Below are 18002 nucleotides of genomic sequence, written 5' to 3' on the forward strand. Positions count from 1 at the left end.
TAATTAAATACAATACATTGATATTAGTCATAACTAACTTATAAATTAACGAAACTATTTCTCCCTGTCCCTATCCCTATCCCTTGGTCGAGTCAAGTCAAATATAGCCATTGTCCTTGTCCCTTGGTCCAGTCCAGTCAAATATAGCCGTTGGATGATCTTCTCTCTCTCTATTTAACATGCAGCCATGATCTGGTTCTTCAACTTGTCCTGACGATGAACCACACTTGTTGGTTTGAAACGCGTCGACAAATGATTGATAATGTGATTTACGCCGAAACCCCTATCAGATACTTGTTATGGATCACAGAAGCCTCAATTCAACAACTATAGTTGACTAAAAAACTGATTGTATCTAGAGTGACCTTATTGACATATAGACTTGACTATAAATTGACACATAGTCTTGTCATATATACGACAGGTGACCTCATTACAGACCTCATATATAACATGGTAATGTTCAACACCTTGGTAGGATTAAATGCACTAAGCTAATGATTGACTTAAGTTTTGTGTTTTAGCTCAGAGCATTAAAGTTGAAGGCATATCTTGTAGTTATACTTGGAACAATTGGAGTCGTCTCTGGAAGTCAAAAGTTAGCAACATTAAGCAAAAGCATCTTGATGATATAAACAAAAAAGAATGACTGTTATTTCATATTTAATCACAGTAAGAATTTAAAAACTACACAGTTCATGACTAAGGGTGTTCATCATTTACAGTAACACTAACAGTGACAAGTAGCAGTATATCTTGAGAAAGGTTTTTGTAGAAGGTGACAAATTTTCTTAAGTAACAATGATTTATGACTCTTTACCTTGATATAACTATCTATACTCCTTCATGACTATAACAGTGATCTTGAGACTTGATTTATGCAAGACAGTTATAGTACACTAATAGAAGAAGTCAAAAGGCTTCATCTTTATACAATGAGAAGCATAGGAACTTGAAGTGATCTATTACACAGTATGCAACAGTCTTTGTTGACTTTGATAGTGACATGATTTCATTGACAGTGACCTTATAATAGTAGCAATATATGCACAGGGCTCTCATTGTTTCATCCTTAGTTTGTAGTAGCTAGACAAAAACATTGACATAAGAATTCCTATGTGACACGGATCTACTTGATATAACAACAGTAAATGATGATGGCACATTGACTATCTGAGTAGCAGTAATTAGACATATGTTGGTAGCTCTTCTTGGGCAAAGCTTGAGACAGTTGCAAGAGGGTCATAGGGATGACCTAAGGCATCTAGGACTGTGCCATCATTGGACATTAGTCCCCGATAGTTGCTGGAGCATTAGCAGCTTGGTTTAGTGATTTGGTTAGACTGCTTCATGAGCTCTTGAACGCTTATTCATTCGTGAGCAGTGCAGTGCAGCGACAGTGTATGCAGTGATCAGTTTGAGCAGTACAGTTGTCAGTGGTCTGTTTGAGTAGTTGACAGTTGATGTGGCAGCATTTGATTTGCAACTTCTTCAATGGCTTGGTTTGTGCAGTGATCAGTTTGAGCAGTAACATGTAGTGGTCAGTTTAGTAATCTTGTGCAACGTATGCAGAGCAACATTATGTTCATTACAACTTTCTTATATTGATTTAGATCACAGAGGGCTCCATTTTGAAAATTGTGAAATGTGGTCCGCCAACTCTTCAAGGTGATTGGAGTCACCTTCAAGTTGTGGCTTGAGAACACTTCAGGGTGGCAGGGTGGTGCTAGGGCAGGTCGTAGCCTGCACAAGGTGTTGGGGAATCCTTTTAGTTTGGGCTGATAAACTACAGGGCGACGAAGCATCCTTCCGATAGCAGCTGGTAAACAGAGTGTTGGGGCACTTGTCAGGTTGTGCCCTGACTTTCAGGGCATTGGGGCGTCCTTCCGGTTGCAGCAGGTTATTTGGGTGTAGTAGCATCCTACAGGTTAGCGCCTGTAACTCAGGGGGTTGGAGTCTCCTTCAGTTGTGGCTGAGAACTTGATGTAATTATTTTATTTTAAAAGGGAGAAGAAAATTACCAAGAAGCATTAGGTGGTTTTTGACTTGGAGGGAGTTTTCCACGTAAAAATTTGTGTCTACTGTCTCTATCTTTCTGCATTGTTGTATGGTGTTGTTTACTATTGGTGAATGTTTATGATTATCTGAAGATAATAATAATAATACTGCTGAAGATTAACTAATTCTTTGAAAAGGATTAATAAGTGCTAATTGCTAAGAAATGCTGATTCACCCCCTCTCAATATATCGAACAACACTACTTTGATGCCTTCTAGTGCTGCTTGGTGATTGGTTCCCTTTTGCCAGGAATTTCGAGAAGATTACTAGAATCTTTTGTTCTGTATCTCTTATTGCTCTTCCTGCCTCTGCCACTCCAGTGTTGGATGTGGTGGCCCTATCAAAGGTTATCTCCACCCATTCTTGTTCTGATGGCTTCTATAACCTGCACAGGGAATGCACCTCTCCTAAAGTCTGAACTTAGTCCTCATGCTCGACGTACTTGGTGGTATGGAGAAATGCAAAAATTGTTCATTGTTGATGTTGGAAATGCATGATGAGTATTGACCACCCAAAACTTGGTCAACATGAATATGCTGAGTATGAATTTGTGAATTTGGTCAAATGCCATACTCTGCATACTGACAATTATTGGATCTATAGCTAACGCCTATAATCTGTCTTGTAGTACAAAATTAATTGGACTAATGTAGATAGTGGCAATAGGTTTAATATGATGGAAATATATTGCAATTTGAAGTGTACAAGTATGCATTCTAAACCAGGATTTTGAGAATAATGTTGAATCTGTTATGCACATTCATTTCTGTTCACTAGACAATGACATATATCCTAACTTTGCATCGTGTAGGGTGCTTGTCTTTGGACCTGTAAGAGATGCCAAATTTTTCCAGTCAGAATCTGATTCTTTTTGTCCTCTTTGTTGCAGAATTCAAGTTCCTGAAGCGTCTAATTCTTGTACATGGAAGATATTCATACAATAGAACTGCATTTTTGTCCCAATATTCATTCTACAAATCATTATTGATTTGTTTTATTCAGATTTTGTAAGTTTCTAAAATATGTTATGGCTTTCCATGTTGTCTTTAATAATTGACTCAGAGAAATATTAATCTTCACTTTTGTTGATGTTTTAAACTACTATTTCACATTAGGAGATGTGAACACAAAATTCAGGCCCTCAGTATGAGAAGACACCTTATTTTTATCTTATGCCTTACCTTATTTTAATGAGTGCAAATTTGATGATTCTTTACTATGCTGAAAAGTTCATCGCTATTTAGCATTGATTCTGGAAATTGTGGGTAGTTTTTCTTTTGTATCAGGTGTTTCTGGGACTAGTCTTTTCAATTCTTTCAGCTTGATGGCTTACAATGTCTTCTACACAAGTGTTCCAGTGTTGATGAGTGTGCTTGACAAAGATCTAAGTGAAAGAACAGTCATGCAGCATCCACAGATTCTTTTCTACTGTCAAGCAGGGAGGTAAGTATAGCCAGAATTTATTTTTCCAATTACTGTGATAGCTGATTTAGTCTATTTTCTGATTCCTAGGAACTTTATATGAACAGATAGCAATGGGTAGGTATGACTGCCAGTCAGAATTTGTTGATCATTGCTAAGTGAAATCTAAATATTTCTTTTCCTTTTGCAGATTATTAAATCCCAGTACATTTGCAGGTTGGTTTGGACGATCTCTGTTTCATGTAAGTGATATATCTAACCTTGCATTTAACATTCTCTTCTTTATTTTTGGGCATTTTAATGTTTCAGTTCAGATCTCTGGAAGTGGAATGAGATTTGTCTGCCTGCAGAATGTGTATCATGGAGATACCCAATATGCTTGTAAAGCGATAACATGTTTTTTACACATTTTGATTATTGACGCATTCAAGGCTGTAATGTTCATTATCATTCATTGGATATCATTATCTTATCATTGGTTGGATATAATTCTTAGTCAGAGGGAGTCTGTTACCTAGGCAGTTGTCCGGATGAGGTCTAGGCATTTACGTTTGCTGCTTGTAAGGGTTGCTTGAATTTTTTCTTTTGGTAATGTTGCCACAAAATCTAGCAGGCCCACTGCATAACCTCGGTAGGCAGATCCAGCCTTAGGAAGAAAGGCCACCACTGTCACCTTAAGAGCCTGTCTCCAGCTATTTAGTGGTTCTTTCACCACAAGGGAGGCTTATCTAAAGGATCACCTAAAGGATATTCAATGTGAATGGCTCAAGGTGATTGGAAAAGGCCTAAAAATTGAGATATAGTACCTGTTACCCACCAAAAGTGGGTGACCACATAGGAGGATTTTTCTCTAAAATTTATCTTCAGCCTGCAGCTAACAGCCCCTTGACAGAAACTAGTGTAGCCAATACGTTGTGCCATTTGATCTCTGCTCCCTGAGCCAATCATATGTGCCCTCGCCCTGTCGAGAGCATATGTTTGAAGGTGGGCCATCCAATCCTAAAGGTATGTTTTTCATTGTCCAGTGGGTGCTTATGCTTGTTTTTCCTTGGGCACATTGGACATGGATTATTGGGTGACTTGGAAGGAGGAGGGGTTTTGACTGTAGTTTTGTTCCCTCACCTTAAATGGGGGGTTAATCCTAAACCCTAGTCCTGTGGGATCTCCCCTATTGCCTTATAGCTTCAGGAAGGACACTACTTGGGAAACCTTGATTTTGGTAGTGCGGTGTTGTTTTCCCATTTCAAAATTTTCACTCTCCTGCACATATTACAAGCCCTATTTCATCATCTTCCCTCTTTGGGTCCACAAGGCATTGGTACCCCCCCTCCCCTTGTCCACATGTTTGGGTTGGGCCCGGAAATGTTGCCCCGGAGGTTGATGCACCGAAAAAATAGTTAAAAGCATATCATGGCCACAAGCAAGAAACAAAAGAAAAGAATATAAAATGCAAAAGATGGTTGGGACATTATATTAGTGCGTAGGAAAAAGCCAAACATGAGTTGTACCCCTTCATTATGGCCATCACCTTGGTTCCTAGGGTCCCGTTAGTGGCCCCACATCGTTAAGGAACCCATGCATGTCCCAACCCCTAGTGGGAAATGATTTGCCCCACCTGAAGGGGGTAATAATTGCTTAGATCATACACAATATGCTCTCATCTCCTGAAGCCCCGAGCAGTAATACAAATAAAAATCAAGAAAAGGCAAAAGGAAAATGAAGAAGGGTGGAAAAACAAAGGTCGGAATAACTAATCTACCATAATTTCTCCCTCCAACATCTATACACCTTAATATGTGGACATCCTTCATCATTACCACCCTTGAACCCATGGCATTTGGCCTTGAGACCCCAATGTCCCTATTTGCTTCATCATCATTCACTTGACCCCTATCACTTGAAGGGTGTACCTTGGACCTGTCTACCCCCTTAAGGGTTGGGAATACTCAATAAGGTTGTTTATTAGCCACTCTTACCTAGGGAGTGTTACCCACCATTTTGTGGGTAATATCCCTAGAATTTCTTTTCTAGGAGAAGGTCCTCGGCCGGCAGCCAACAGCCCCTTGTAGCCACCAACTAGCTCGTTGTGCCATTTCTCTGCCACCTGAGCCAGCCATGTGATTCCTCACCCATCTGTCATGGTTGTATGTTTGAAGGTGGGCCTCCCAAACCTGAAGGCATGCCTTGTCATTTGGTAATTGAGTATTGTAGCTTACTTATCATGGAAACTTCTGGGCATGGATTAATGGAGGGATTCGACAGAAAGAGTGGGCTAGGTCTATTCTCTTGTCCCCTAAACCTCTTTTGGATGTTAACCTCGGACCCTAATCCCGTGGGATCTCTTTTACTGGCCTTTGGGCTTTAGGATGGTACTTCATGGGAAACCCTAATTTTGGTTGCATGGTCCCGCTTCCTCATCCACATATATCGCTCCTCTTTCGCTCATTATAACCCCATTCATCATTCCTCCAACTTGGGTCCACATTTCTCCACTGGGTCCTCATAGGGTTAACCTTCCCCTTCCCCTTGCCCACACCTTGGGTTGGACCTGGAACAATGCCCCGGAGGTTGATGCAGTTGAAAAAAAAAAGTAAAAGCATAATTGGCCACATTCAACAAGAAAATGTACCACAAAATGCAAAAGATGTTTGGGACAAACACATTTAACACATGGGCAAAAGCCAATACATGAGTTCTACTCCATTATCATTGCCATCACCTTGGTTCCTATAGGCCCTAGATGAGCCTCCTTTATCACTCAGGAACCCATGATTGTCCCAATCCCTGGTGGGCAACGAACCGCCCTACCCTAAAGAGGGTATCCATTGTTATACCTTACACATCATGCTCTTATCCCTTGAGCCCCAAGTAGTTAATTAAAAAAAAATCATAAAAGCAAAAAGGCATATAAAGAAGGGTGGAAAAATCAAGGTTAGGGCACCTCATGTACCATGATTGCTCCCTCCTATACATTATATACCCAAAAGGGGCCTTCCCTTTTGCTAGCTACCCTAGTACCCCAACATGTGGCTCAGGGTTGCACCTTTTCATTCTCTACTCCATTCATCTATTTATCACATGTCGCCACCCTTTGAAGGGTGTATCTTGGACATATGATCCCCTTTAAATGTAGAAACCACCTAATAGGATACGTGGTTAACCCCCTTTGGAGCTTGGAGACATTAGCACATGCCAAAGCCCACTATGGAAGGGCATGCTATTAGGAAGTGCCCACCTGTTGTCCATGGTTTGTAAGCTCTTTAACTCGATTTCCTCAAATGACTTATTATAGTGGAAGGCTAGGGGACGCACTTGATCTTATGCAGGATTGCAGATGGTCTCCATATTGGGTTTGGTCTCCCTACACGGGGTCCTAACCCTCCTAAGGGCTACATTGGCACATGTAGGGTGTGTGTTGAGAACCATGGATCCCCACGACAGTAGAAAACACTCCACGGATCCCCAAAGATGTTCAGAGATTGCTCAAGGTTCACCTATTGGACAAAGAAGATGCACCTGGTTCACCATGCCCAACCGGCCCCACAATTGTACCATACACTTGGAAGATGACTAGGACTTGTATGCTGATGTGGCATCACTTACACCATCATCTAAGCCCTTATAGATGGTCTACAGGCATCTTTGACCTACTTGGAGGCCCATGAGATTACTTGTGTGCCCTCACACCCATTGGGAGCACCACAGGTTTATTATTTGGAGAACAAGGGGCCAACCCCTTGTCCACTACTTTTTGGAGTCCTATTTGTCATTGTGGCACTTATGGACTTCATCGGGCTTCTTAGAAGCCCTAGTGACATGTAAAATTGATCATTCGACCTCCCTTCAAGATTTACCTTCACTCAAGATTTACATCCCCTCGAGATTTGTCCTCTAATATCATCTATTAGACCTTGTATTCACTTCCTTGGTTATATAGATGATCACTATCCCTGCCAATTTCACAAGTGTTCATTGAATTTTTGTAAGTGGTTTGATGGATTTATGAGTTGATTGGACTCTAGTGTATTGTGTGCCCAATCAACTTTCAGATTTTGCAGATTTTGTCTTCTCTAGTGTATTGCGTGCAAAATGAACAATTTATTTTGCAGATTTTGAGTGTTTTACTTGCAGATTTGCATCTTTTGTTGCAAATGTTAATTGTTGATTTGACATCTAAACAAGTCTGAATTGTACTCGGTGTTCTCAAGTTTTGAATCACAGCAATATGAACTGCTTCAGAGATTTTAGCAATTATATATGCAAATCTGAAATCTTTTTCAGGGTACAATTGAAGGCTTTTGAGTTTAGACCCCTAGGGACTCCACCATGAGGATGGCAAGCTCTAGATCAAAGCAAGAGGAATTGTGTGAGGTGACATTGGCACTTTTCCTATATGTTCATTTGATTCTTTCCAGTTTCCAGTGATGAAACTTCCTTTAAAATCCCAACATAAAGTTCATTACAAAAGTCATATGTTTGGCTTGCTCAAATTGTGTAGTTCCAAAACTTTCTGTAGGTCGTATCCTTTATGATAGGGAAAATCAATTGTAATGCTTTGGAGTAAGACTGATGTTTTTGACATTTTGGGTAAATTCCATTACCCATCATTAGGGAAGGATAAAAAGCATGAAGATTGATAATGAGAAATGTGTTAGGTAGTTCCATTCTCTTCCTTGCCCTTCAGCTTCTTATAGAACAACTTTTACCAACTCAATTCCTCTTAATTATATTTTCCTATTTTTATCCTTGTCAATTTCACAATAATCAAATTAAAAAATGTTAATTTTAATTTTCTTTTTGTTGGTTATGCAGGTGGGACTATCCATGGGTTTTGAACCAATGACCTTTTTTTTCAGTAAGAAAAAAGCAGTATATATATCCAAAGTATATTCAGTACATAATGTATAAAGATGGATGCCAGAGGTACCATCATATATCATCAGATACAGTCATATGAAGTCCATCCCGACTTGACAACACAAAAAAAATAGTCTACAATCTAGATTTATGTCTATGTAGCCAGTGGTATAAACATATGAAAATGGTTTCAATCATACAACCAAAATGATCTAATTAGACAACAGCCAGGTATCTAATATTTGGAAATTTGTTATGAACAAAACAAACAAAAAGATATATCAGAGTCACATAATAAGCCACGGAAGAAAAACATCAACACCAGCATATGTAATCATCTAGAAAATTTGTTGTTATCCAGGTAAAGGAAGCACCCCGACGTCCACAATGTTATCTCCTAGCTTGATTTCTATGTGCATCCCATCCAAAACATCCTGTAGCCCCCTCTTAGACAGTCGATCAGCATTTTGATTAAAGTCCCGTCCAATATGCTCAATCGTTGAGTCTCTAAAAGAGGCCCAAAGATTCTCAATTTGACTGAGCCAGCCATGGAGCATTGGTTGGCTAACTTTTGCACATCCCAAAACATGGTCAATAATAATATATGAATAGAAGTGATGTTAAGATAGCTAGTAAACCAAAGAAGGCCCCATAGAGCCATCATTTCAGCCCTCATATTCATGCCTCTGCCAGCTCCCCAGTGAACCCAAAATTCCTGCTCCTGTGATATAACAATCTAGAAACCACAGCCACATCTGTTCCTTTGTGCCACCCCATCAAAAAAACCAGCCGGGTACTCCATCCTCGGGCCAGTCTGTTTGTGAATGATCTTCTTAGGCCTTGTGTCATGTTGTTTACCAATAGAATACCATTTAATAATGTGATCCAACACCTGCATAACATTATCTCTGTAATTTTCAAAAATGATTTTGTTACGCCATCTCCAAATCTCCCAAAAGAGAATAAGGGGGATGTTCCACCATGTGGAATTTTGATTACTCCACCAACTCAAACAAGCAATAATGTTGTCATATTGGTTATAGGGAAAACCAATAGAACCAACAAGATTGCTCCAAACCTGTGCAGTCATAGGGCATCTTAGAAAAATATGGAAATTGTTCTCCTCCGCTTTCCTGCATAGTACACAAATCCCCGGCCCATGCCAATTCCTCTTCTGGAGGTTCTCCCAAGTTAGATTTTTATTCTTCCAAACCAGCCAAAGAAAAAGAATGATCTTAATGGGGATTTTAGATTTCCAAAATTTGTAGAACCAACATACCTCAGTGTGTTGTACCTCCTGACAATAGAGTGTGTAATATATATCAGCGACCACAACGCCCCCCTCCTTCATTTTGCCTATCCAGGCAATATTGTCCCTATCTTCCTCACGACATACTCCTAAAAGATGTATGCCAGTTCCAATTTGTTCCCACTCTCGCGCCATCTGCCCGTCCAAGCCCAGTACCCATGTCTGTTTCCAAATAGGACATCGACCTTGCCATTCCGATATGACTTGGTGCCAAAAGAAGATCCCATGACTGTTTATACAATGTATAAAACCATCTGATATACGACAGTCATCTTCAGTACCCAGTATGTGATCCATTCCAATAATAATCTAGTGTCCAAAACCCAGTTTCCAAGCAAGATTCTGCAAAAAACATTTACTAATTTTTGTGAAGCTGAGCCAAATGGCTGAGCCCGATGCGATCCCAATATGCCCTCAGCGCATCCAGACAGGAAACTCGTGTTCCTTCTGATACTTGTGTCTTATGATCATGCCCTAAGTGCCATTCCCGAATAACCCCCTCCATAGTGATTTCAGCAGTAATGCCCAACCGAATCTCCTCATATTGAATATCCCCCAGCCATCCATTTTCTTTGGAGCAGAGATATGGTCCAGCTCAATGTTGCACGAAGAAGGGACGTTTTTTGGAAGCGGGGACGCGGAAGCATCATTTTCCAAAAATCTAGGAAGCGAAGCGTTTGCTATATATATATATATATTTATTTATATATTTTTGCATTTATACTCAACAAACATCCCAAATACCAAATTAGTTGTAGAAGACATGAAAACATGCAAATATTTGCATAAATCAAGATAGATATAACATCTATTGTACATTAATGCTTAATTATTCGAGCATCAACCATCTAGAATCTAGATTCTTCTCCTCTTGTCTAGCCTTTGCCTCTACCTCGATTGTTTAGGGATATTAGTCGCCATTGCCCAATTTTGATCAAACTACTTAATTCAAGACTTAAAATATGGTAGAAAAAGCTTAACATGCTTGATCGATGATTTTGACTTGATTGAAAGGTAATTTTTTGCTAAGGGCGTGCCGCGTGACAAAGGAGTTCAACAATTAACACCACCAACACTAGGGTACATATAGGGCTTGGTGCTCTTGATTAAATGCTAATCACATGCTTTCATACTTGACATAATCTAATGATATGCCACAATCCCAATGATCCTGAATTCCTGAAAACTGTTAAGTCTGCTAAATTTTGAATAGGATATGAAATTATATTTTCTCCATATGAAGTCCAATGAGGCTGGAACCACTCTCAAACATCCTGAGTCATTTCATGGTAATGTTAAAAATTTAAGTAAAAGAATGAAAATGAAAAATAAAGGAGAATGTTAAGAATTTAACATTACCATGAGGGAGCGCCTGCTATATTTATATTTTTTTTGCCTTTATTCGTCACCCTAATCCAAGGTGGACCCACCCCCCAACAAGCAAACTCACCTAAAATTAAAAAAAAAATTGAAAACAAAACGATTTTCTAAACGCTTTTTCGGAAGCGTACGGGAAGCGTACGCTTCCTCCTCCGAAGCGCCACGCTTCCGAAAAGTCCAGGAAGCGGCAAAATGAATCGGAAGCGCGCTTCCGGCGAAGCTTCCTAGGCACTTCCGCACAGGATGCGCTTCCAGGCTTGGAACCAAGGGGGGGCGCTTTGTGCAACATTGGGACTCCAGCTTGACAAGATGGAGCTTGTTTTTATTAATCATACTGGACCAGATAAATTTTGCCATAATCTGATTGAGACTCTTAATAATGGTGAGAGGGAGATGATATAGATGTGCCCAGTATACTCCCAACTGCGTGATCACCGCATAGGTTAGAGTGATCCGGCCCTCCAAGGATAAACATCTGAATTGCCACCATGATATTTTTTTATAGAAATGGTCCACAAGCCACATCCAATCATTAACCTTATAACTACAGGGCTTAATATGATAGCCAAGATATTTCATGCCCCCCGACAATAATTCAGAAGCCACTCCAAAAAGTCTATGTATATATGCAATAACCTCCATATCGCATATGCCGTGTAGAACAATAGACTTCTGAAGATTCATGAACAGTTCGGTAGCATTCCCAAACTTTGCAAATATATGAAAAAGGGTAAACCATGCATACCTATTGAGTATCCCCATGATGAGCACATCATCAACAAAAAAACTATGTGAAATTATGATGTCTCTACCCAAGTGCAGTGCTTGAAACTGTCCCTCTGCCACTTCTTTTTTTATATGTAAACTCAGCCCATCCATAGCCAATATGAATAATAGAGGAGATAGTGAACAACCTTGTATGAGGCCCCTCCCGCCCTTAAAGAAATCTGTGGGATAACCATTAATAACAACAACATATTGGACATTTGAAACACAGGCCATAATCCACTCGGCACATCTGGCCTGTACACCAATTTTATGAAGTACCAACCTCAGGTAACCCCAGTCTAGGCAGTCATAAGCCTTTTGTAAGTCAACCTTCATAATAGCAGCATTTAATTTTTTAGAATGGATCGAGTGCATACATTCCTGGGCAATCACCACGACATCATGAATTTGTCTATTTTGCAGGAACCCGAACTGCTCAGGGGATATGTACTTAGACAGAGTATGCTTAATCCTGTTAGCTATAGTTTTTGAGATAATCTTGTAAATAAGATTACACAGTGAAATAGGTCTATAATCTGAGAAAGAGTCAGAGGGAGTCCTTTTCGAAATGAGAGAAATATATGTAGAGTTAATATGCGGGTGTATATATCCCCTGGTCCGCGATTCCTCCACCATATCAAGGAGATCCTGCTTAAAAATGTCAAAGAAATGTGTAAAAAGTTCCACCGTCCACCCATCAGGTCCTAGACTCTTGTCCCCCTTAAAGGATTTAAGCACCCCCTGAATTTCCTCCTTCGAGACAGCTTTATATAGATCTGAGTTTGCAGCCTCGTCGAACATGGAGGGATATAATTCCACCCCCCAAATTTGGTCCTCCGCAGAGGCCTTTTGAAAATGAAGAACAACGGCTCTACAAATGTCCCTCTGTGTTTGTGCCCTCTTTTCGGCTGCATCAGTGATTTCCCATATGGAGTTGAGCTTTCTCCTGTGATTGGCAAATCTGTGAATTTTTTTTGTATTCCTGTCCCCTTCCCGAATCCGTATGGCCTTGCTCTTTAGGTGCCAAGTAGACTCTTTAATAAGTAGTATATGTTTCTTTTTAAGTTCCAGGGCATGAATACGATTCCTGATATCAACAAGGAGATTATGCATAAGCATATGAGGGCGAATGGCATCCAGTTCCCTCAAAATGTCAAGTAACTCTTTGTTCATTTGACTTTGTTTTCTCTTCTCCCATGCTTTTAACTCCACCCTAAGAGCCCGAACCTTATCCAGTATATGCATCATGGGGGAAGTGTCCCTAACCTTGACTCTATTCCAGACTTATCGCGCAAGATTGTTAAAATCTGGGTCTTCCAACCATACACAATTAAACTTAAAAGGCATCCCACATCTGAAATCCCCCCTCCTCCATTGTGTTGATTTGGGGTAGCATCAGATGTGCTCTAGCCACGAAATTTGGTGCAGTGATTGGGGCACATGAGATCTCCAATACCCAGAAAGGATTTGGGCAGATTCTAAACAGTTTAGGAGATATTAAAATAATTAATATTTTTATTGAAGTCCCTAAGTCTAAACTTAGGGAAATTAAAATATTAATGTGGATTAATATAAAACTGTGTTAGAATGGTCCAAAAGACATGGTTCAAGCCAGATCTAATCTTAGTTGTCGATTAGGGACTTAATCTCAGTCGTTGATATGTCAATGAGAGTAGTATAAGAGGAGGCTTGAGGGTCACTTGGAGAGTACACCAGATGATCAATCATTCTATTCTCTGGAGCAGGGTTTACTAAGAGAGATAGAATCTGTGATCAAAGTTGCAGTTGAGGGGCAATGAGTACAGAGAGACAGAGAGGCAAAGATAGTACTGAGAGATCAGCACAGGAGCCAAAGAGAGTGACACAGTAGCATCCAGCGCTCACGCAGGGCCACGCCTAAGTCACCTGACACGGGGATTCGGGACACGTAGGATTCGGGATTCGTGGTGTCGGATTCGGGACACGCTGACCCCCGGAACAAGACACGTTAGGACACGTTATATATTATTTTATTAAAAAAAAAAAAAAAAAAATATATATATATATATATATATATATATATCTATGTACATTAAAAATTAGATATTAGCATATTTCTTATACAAATTTTAATTAATGATATAATGAGTCACATGCTATATCTAATGTGATGTTAGATATAAAGTTAAATACTAGATAACTATAAATAAATAAAAAATTATTGCATTAAAATTCATTAAACTAAAAATCATCCTCAAAGTTGCTAAAAACAATCATATTCCTTACTCTCTTTATATTTACTAAAATTAGAGTTGAACCAATACATATGCTTTACTAAAATTAAAGGATGGTTCATGGCTGGTTGCCAATAATCCAGCTGTCAATGACGTAGGCAGTGAATATGTTCGTGAAACTGGCACAGGCCTTGCTGGCACGCAGTTCTGGGAACCTGGGTGTTTATATAACTATATATATAGCAGTGGGCGGTGAATTGAATTGAATTGTCACGTGTAATATTCAGATTCCACATTCAGTCAGCGACACTGCAATCATATGAATGTTCCTATCGCCACAACGTCATAACTCAACTTGCCTCACTATTTCTCATCTGAAATTTAGCTGCTGATGCCCAATCACTAACGCCATTAAATTTTATATTCATAATTGCGAAGGAGGCCGCCATTAGATTTTATATTCATAATTGCGAAGGAGACCGCCATTAAATTTTATTTTCATAGTTCGAGAGACATGACGCGTTCCGTGGTAAATTTTTCATAAAATCGAAAACGATGTTCTGTTACTTTAATGGAACTGACGGACATGCTAGCATATATTATTTAAATGTTTGATGGAGTGTTGGATTACAGAGAAAAGTGACCCTCGGCCTCTCTGGCCAGTCAAGTTGCCATGCCTATAAATTTCCCTGTGTCTCGCTATTTCTGCATCTTCATCCTTATTTGAACTTTCTTACGTTCAAAGGAAGAGTCGAGAAGGAGAATTCTTTTCGGGTTACAGGTCGATTCTCCTCGCTCAGCGCTGAGAGTCCGCTCCTTGTCTCACCGCAACAACACAACTTGCCGCACCAACTGTCTTTGCATACCCGTCAACCAAGCCGTTTAAAACCTAGCAAAACGAATCAGAAAGACAGGACACGCACAAAAATCGTGACACGATTTGGGAAAATTGCGGCACGTTAGTGACACGACGTGTCAGAAAATGACACGACGTGCCCTTCAATTTGGACACGAATCCGACCAGAATCGTGTCGGATTCGACCGATTCGGGATTCGCCAGGGGGTATGAACGAATCCGGTTTCATAGGGCCACGCAGAGGCAGCCAAGAGTTGCGCAGTGCTTTAGAGAGGCCAACGTAGCTGATGCAGAGGCCCATTCAGGGTGACGTAGGGCCAGCGCTGGGCAGAGAGAGGTTGACGCAAGCCCATTCAAGGTGACGGAGGGCCAACGCTGGGCAAAGAGAGGCTGACACAATCCTAGAAGGCAGACGCTGGGGTTTTTGGGGCAGATTGGAGCTGAGAAACTGCCGGAGGGTTTATTCGGGGTTTTAGCTGGGACATCTGTCTCAGACTGAGAGGTACTACTGCCAAGGGAATTCTCTATTGGGTAAGCTAAATTTGGCACCCAGATTGTACTCTGAAATTGCTTAATAAGAAAACCCTCAGATAGCTGCACCGGTTTTCCCGCATTGGGTTTTTCTGGGGACATTGGTCCAAAAATAACGGTGTCATTTTGTGTGCTTGATTCTGTTTCCTTCAGTGGATGATCTATAATATGTTGAGCATGCACTAGTGTTTATTTTCAGTGTTTACATTGTAAATAACTTGTTAAGTATCGGAACAAGTAGGTAGGAATAAATCAGTAAAGTGCATGGAGGGTTTCTAATTGGTAGACTTAGAAACTTCAACACTGTGTAGGATAATGGGCCAATGGTCCGAGATATGATTACTCACCACCTCGGATTGTACAGTCCCAAATCTCTCAACTAACTGCTCATGTAGGAGGAAACGGTCCAGCCTCTTTGCGACATATCCATCCCCTGATCTAACATTGTCCCAAGTTGGAACAATCTTAGAAGGGCATATATCAACAAAGTTGTAATCAATAATAATATCTTTGATCCGATCTACCATAGCGTCAACCTTTCTGGACCTCCCCCATACCTCGTCCAGACCAATCGTACAGTTCAGATCCCCTGCAATGACAAGAGACACAAGTCCCAGTATCTCCGACGCAATCAGGTTATCCCAGAAGACAGCTCGATCTCTGTATGGGGCATATACATTTAAAATATGTATTCGACCCTTTAAACCACGGATATGACCAACAAGGAAGATACCAACAAAACATGAAAAAGCCTTAACTTTAACCCATCGAGGGTCCCATATAGCCACCAATCCCCCCGAGAGACCAACAACATCAGTGGCAGCCATATGCCAATCAGGAAGCATCTTCCTTAAATAATCAATCACTTGCGGAACCACGTGCATAGTTTCCTGTAGAAGGATGATATATGGACAAAGAGAAAGGAATAGTTCCTTGAGGGCCAGATATTTAGGTGCAGCCCCCAGACCCTGGATATTCAATGAAAGGATAAAAGTCATGTTAACTCAGGTGTGGGCTTCCGTGCTCCAAGGGCCCAATGAGAGGTAGTAGCAGTGATAGGAACATCAATGAGAGTATGAGCATCAAATGGACTAATGGGGCAAGGGTGTCCTCTGAAATGTTTGTTATCTCGGTTGTGCTTTCGATGAACAATGATATTTCCCGCCGAAGAAGGACTGATGCGGGGGGACGATGAGCCAGGTGGCTTGTGGATAGTGAGAGTTTAAAGATCCAGAGTCTTCTTCTGGAGGAGAAGATCAAGATCACTATCCACATAATTGGTGGGGGAATAAAGGGGTGAAATAGGCGATGTAGGACAGGTTCTAGACCCCGGGGATTGATGTGAGACATGTGAAGGTGAAGGCACGGGGACATACATAATATGCGAGGAGGGCGCATCATATGACGTCGGAGGGCGTGGTACATGACTCTGATGTGGCAGGTCGACACGGGAAGGGGGTCTAATCCTATCTAGCAGGGGTGGTGAGGTGGCATCAGTCGAGGGAACACCAGACCCATCAGAAGTCTCGGGGGAGAAGGAACATTGATAGGGGCAGAATCATTTAGAATCCCAGACTGAAAAGCAGTGGAATGTACAGGATATGAGAAAGTCGGAGTACCTGATGACCGTTGTGCACTGCACCTATGAATAGTCACCCCATACCTGTTATGTGGAATATCAAATTTTGCATCATCCTTCTCCGTCGCATCGAAGCAATGTTGTTAGTGTGCCATATGCCTGCCACCCAGTCGACGAGGACACTACGCCAATAGATGTCCAGTATGATGGAAGTTTAGACACCAGATGAGAACCCCCCAGAAATCCAGCCATTGGACCAGATGGGTGTCCCCCCATTGTAATTCAATGTGGTCCGGAAACCCAACTCTATACTCCTTTTCGATCAGAATCCATGCAACTCGCTTATCCTGTGCACCCAAACACCGTGGGTCAACATAAACAAACTTCCCAATAGCATTTCCAATGTCCATAAAAACTTGTCGAGTCCAAAATTCAATGGGTAATCCCGACAGCTTTACCCAAATCAATTTGTTTTGTGGTGTTTCCTTCAAAGGATTAAATCCTATATACCAAGAATGCAAAGCCAGAAAACTCCTCCCTTTAATCCAAGGAATAGCCTTGATTTTCATTAGGTCCTCCTGGCTGAGGAAATGGAAGTTGTACCATCCGCTTAACAATTTCACCACCGTAGGCATGTAGCCCAACAATGACTTCCATTTAGTGTCAACCCAGTGCCTCATATCAACTTCACTCAGATTAGCAAAATGCCACTTACCAACAAGTGCCCGCTTCTGCAGGCTGGTAACACGGTCGATCAACACATCATGACCAAAAACCAGTGCAAGCACCGAGGTGGTAATTTTGATGGATCGTTGTTGACACCGGGATCGTTGTCTGTTTTCCACGTGATATACCCCATGCAAACCAGGAGCCGCATGTACACCATCCGGCATGTGCATCGGGTCTAGTATTGTGTGCTAAGTGTCCTGGTCATTTGGGCCCCCCATCTGCTCGGCTCAGAAAGTAACCTATAATTTGATTCAGCGTCCAACGTGGCATGAATGAAGGCCTCATGTGCTGATGTGTCTG

The 18002-nt window shown here is 41.0% G+C and overlaps 1 protein-coding gene across 2 annotated transcripts in view; it reads left to right on the forward strand.

The window, feature by feature from the left end:
* The window catches only part of ALA2 (aminophospholipid ATPase 2), a 426245-nt gene that overhangs the window by 397637 nt on the left and 10606 nt on the right, over positions 1-18002 (forward strand). Inside the window, exons 20-23 of one of the 2 annotated variants that reach the window (XR_016266798.1) lie at positions 2948-3065; positions 3328-3501; positions 3671-3722; positions 7762-7851. Coding sequence is in view for 1 of the 2 variants with exons in the window: in XM_089458821.1 (XP_089314947.1) it covers positions 2948-3065; positions 3328-3501; positions 3671-3722 (344 nt within the window). In the remaining variant the exon portion in view is untranslated. The remainder of the gene's footprint in view (positions 1-2947; positions 3066-3327; positions 3502-3670; positions 3723-7761; positions 7852-18002) is intronic. The other variant, XM_089458821.1, reaches the window with a different exon arrangement.

This window comes from Pinus tabuliformis, chromosome 7, assembly GCF_031772625.1.
Source record: "Pinus tabuliformis cultivar Carrire ecotype Pingquan chromosome 7, CPIR1, whole genome shotgun sequence".
Classification (NCBI taxonomy): domain Eukaryota; kingdom Viridiplantae; phylum Streptophyta; class Pinopsida; order Pinales; family Pinaceae; genus Pinus; species Pinus tabuliformis.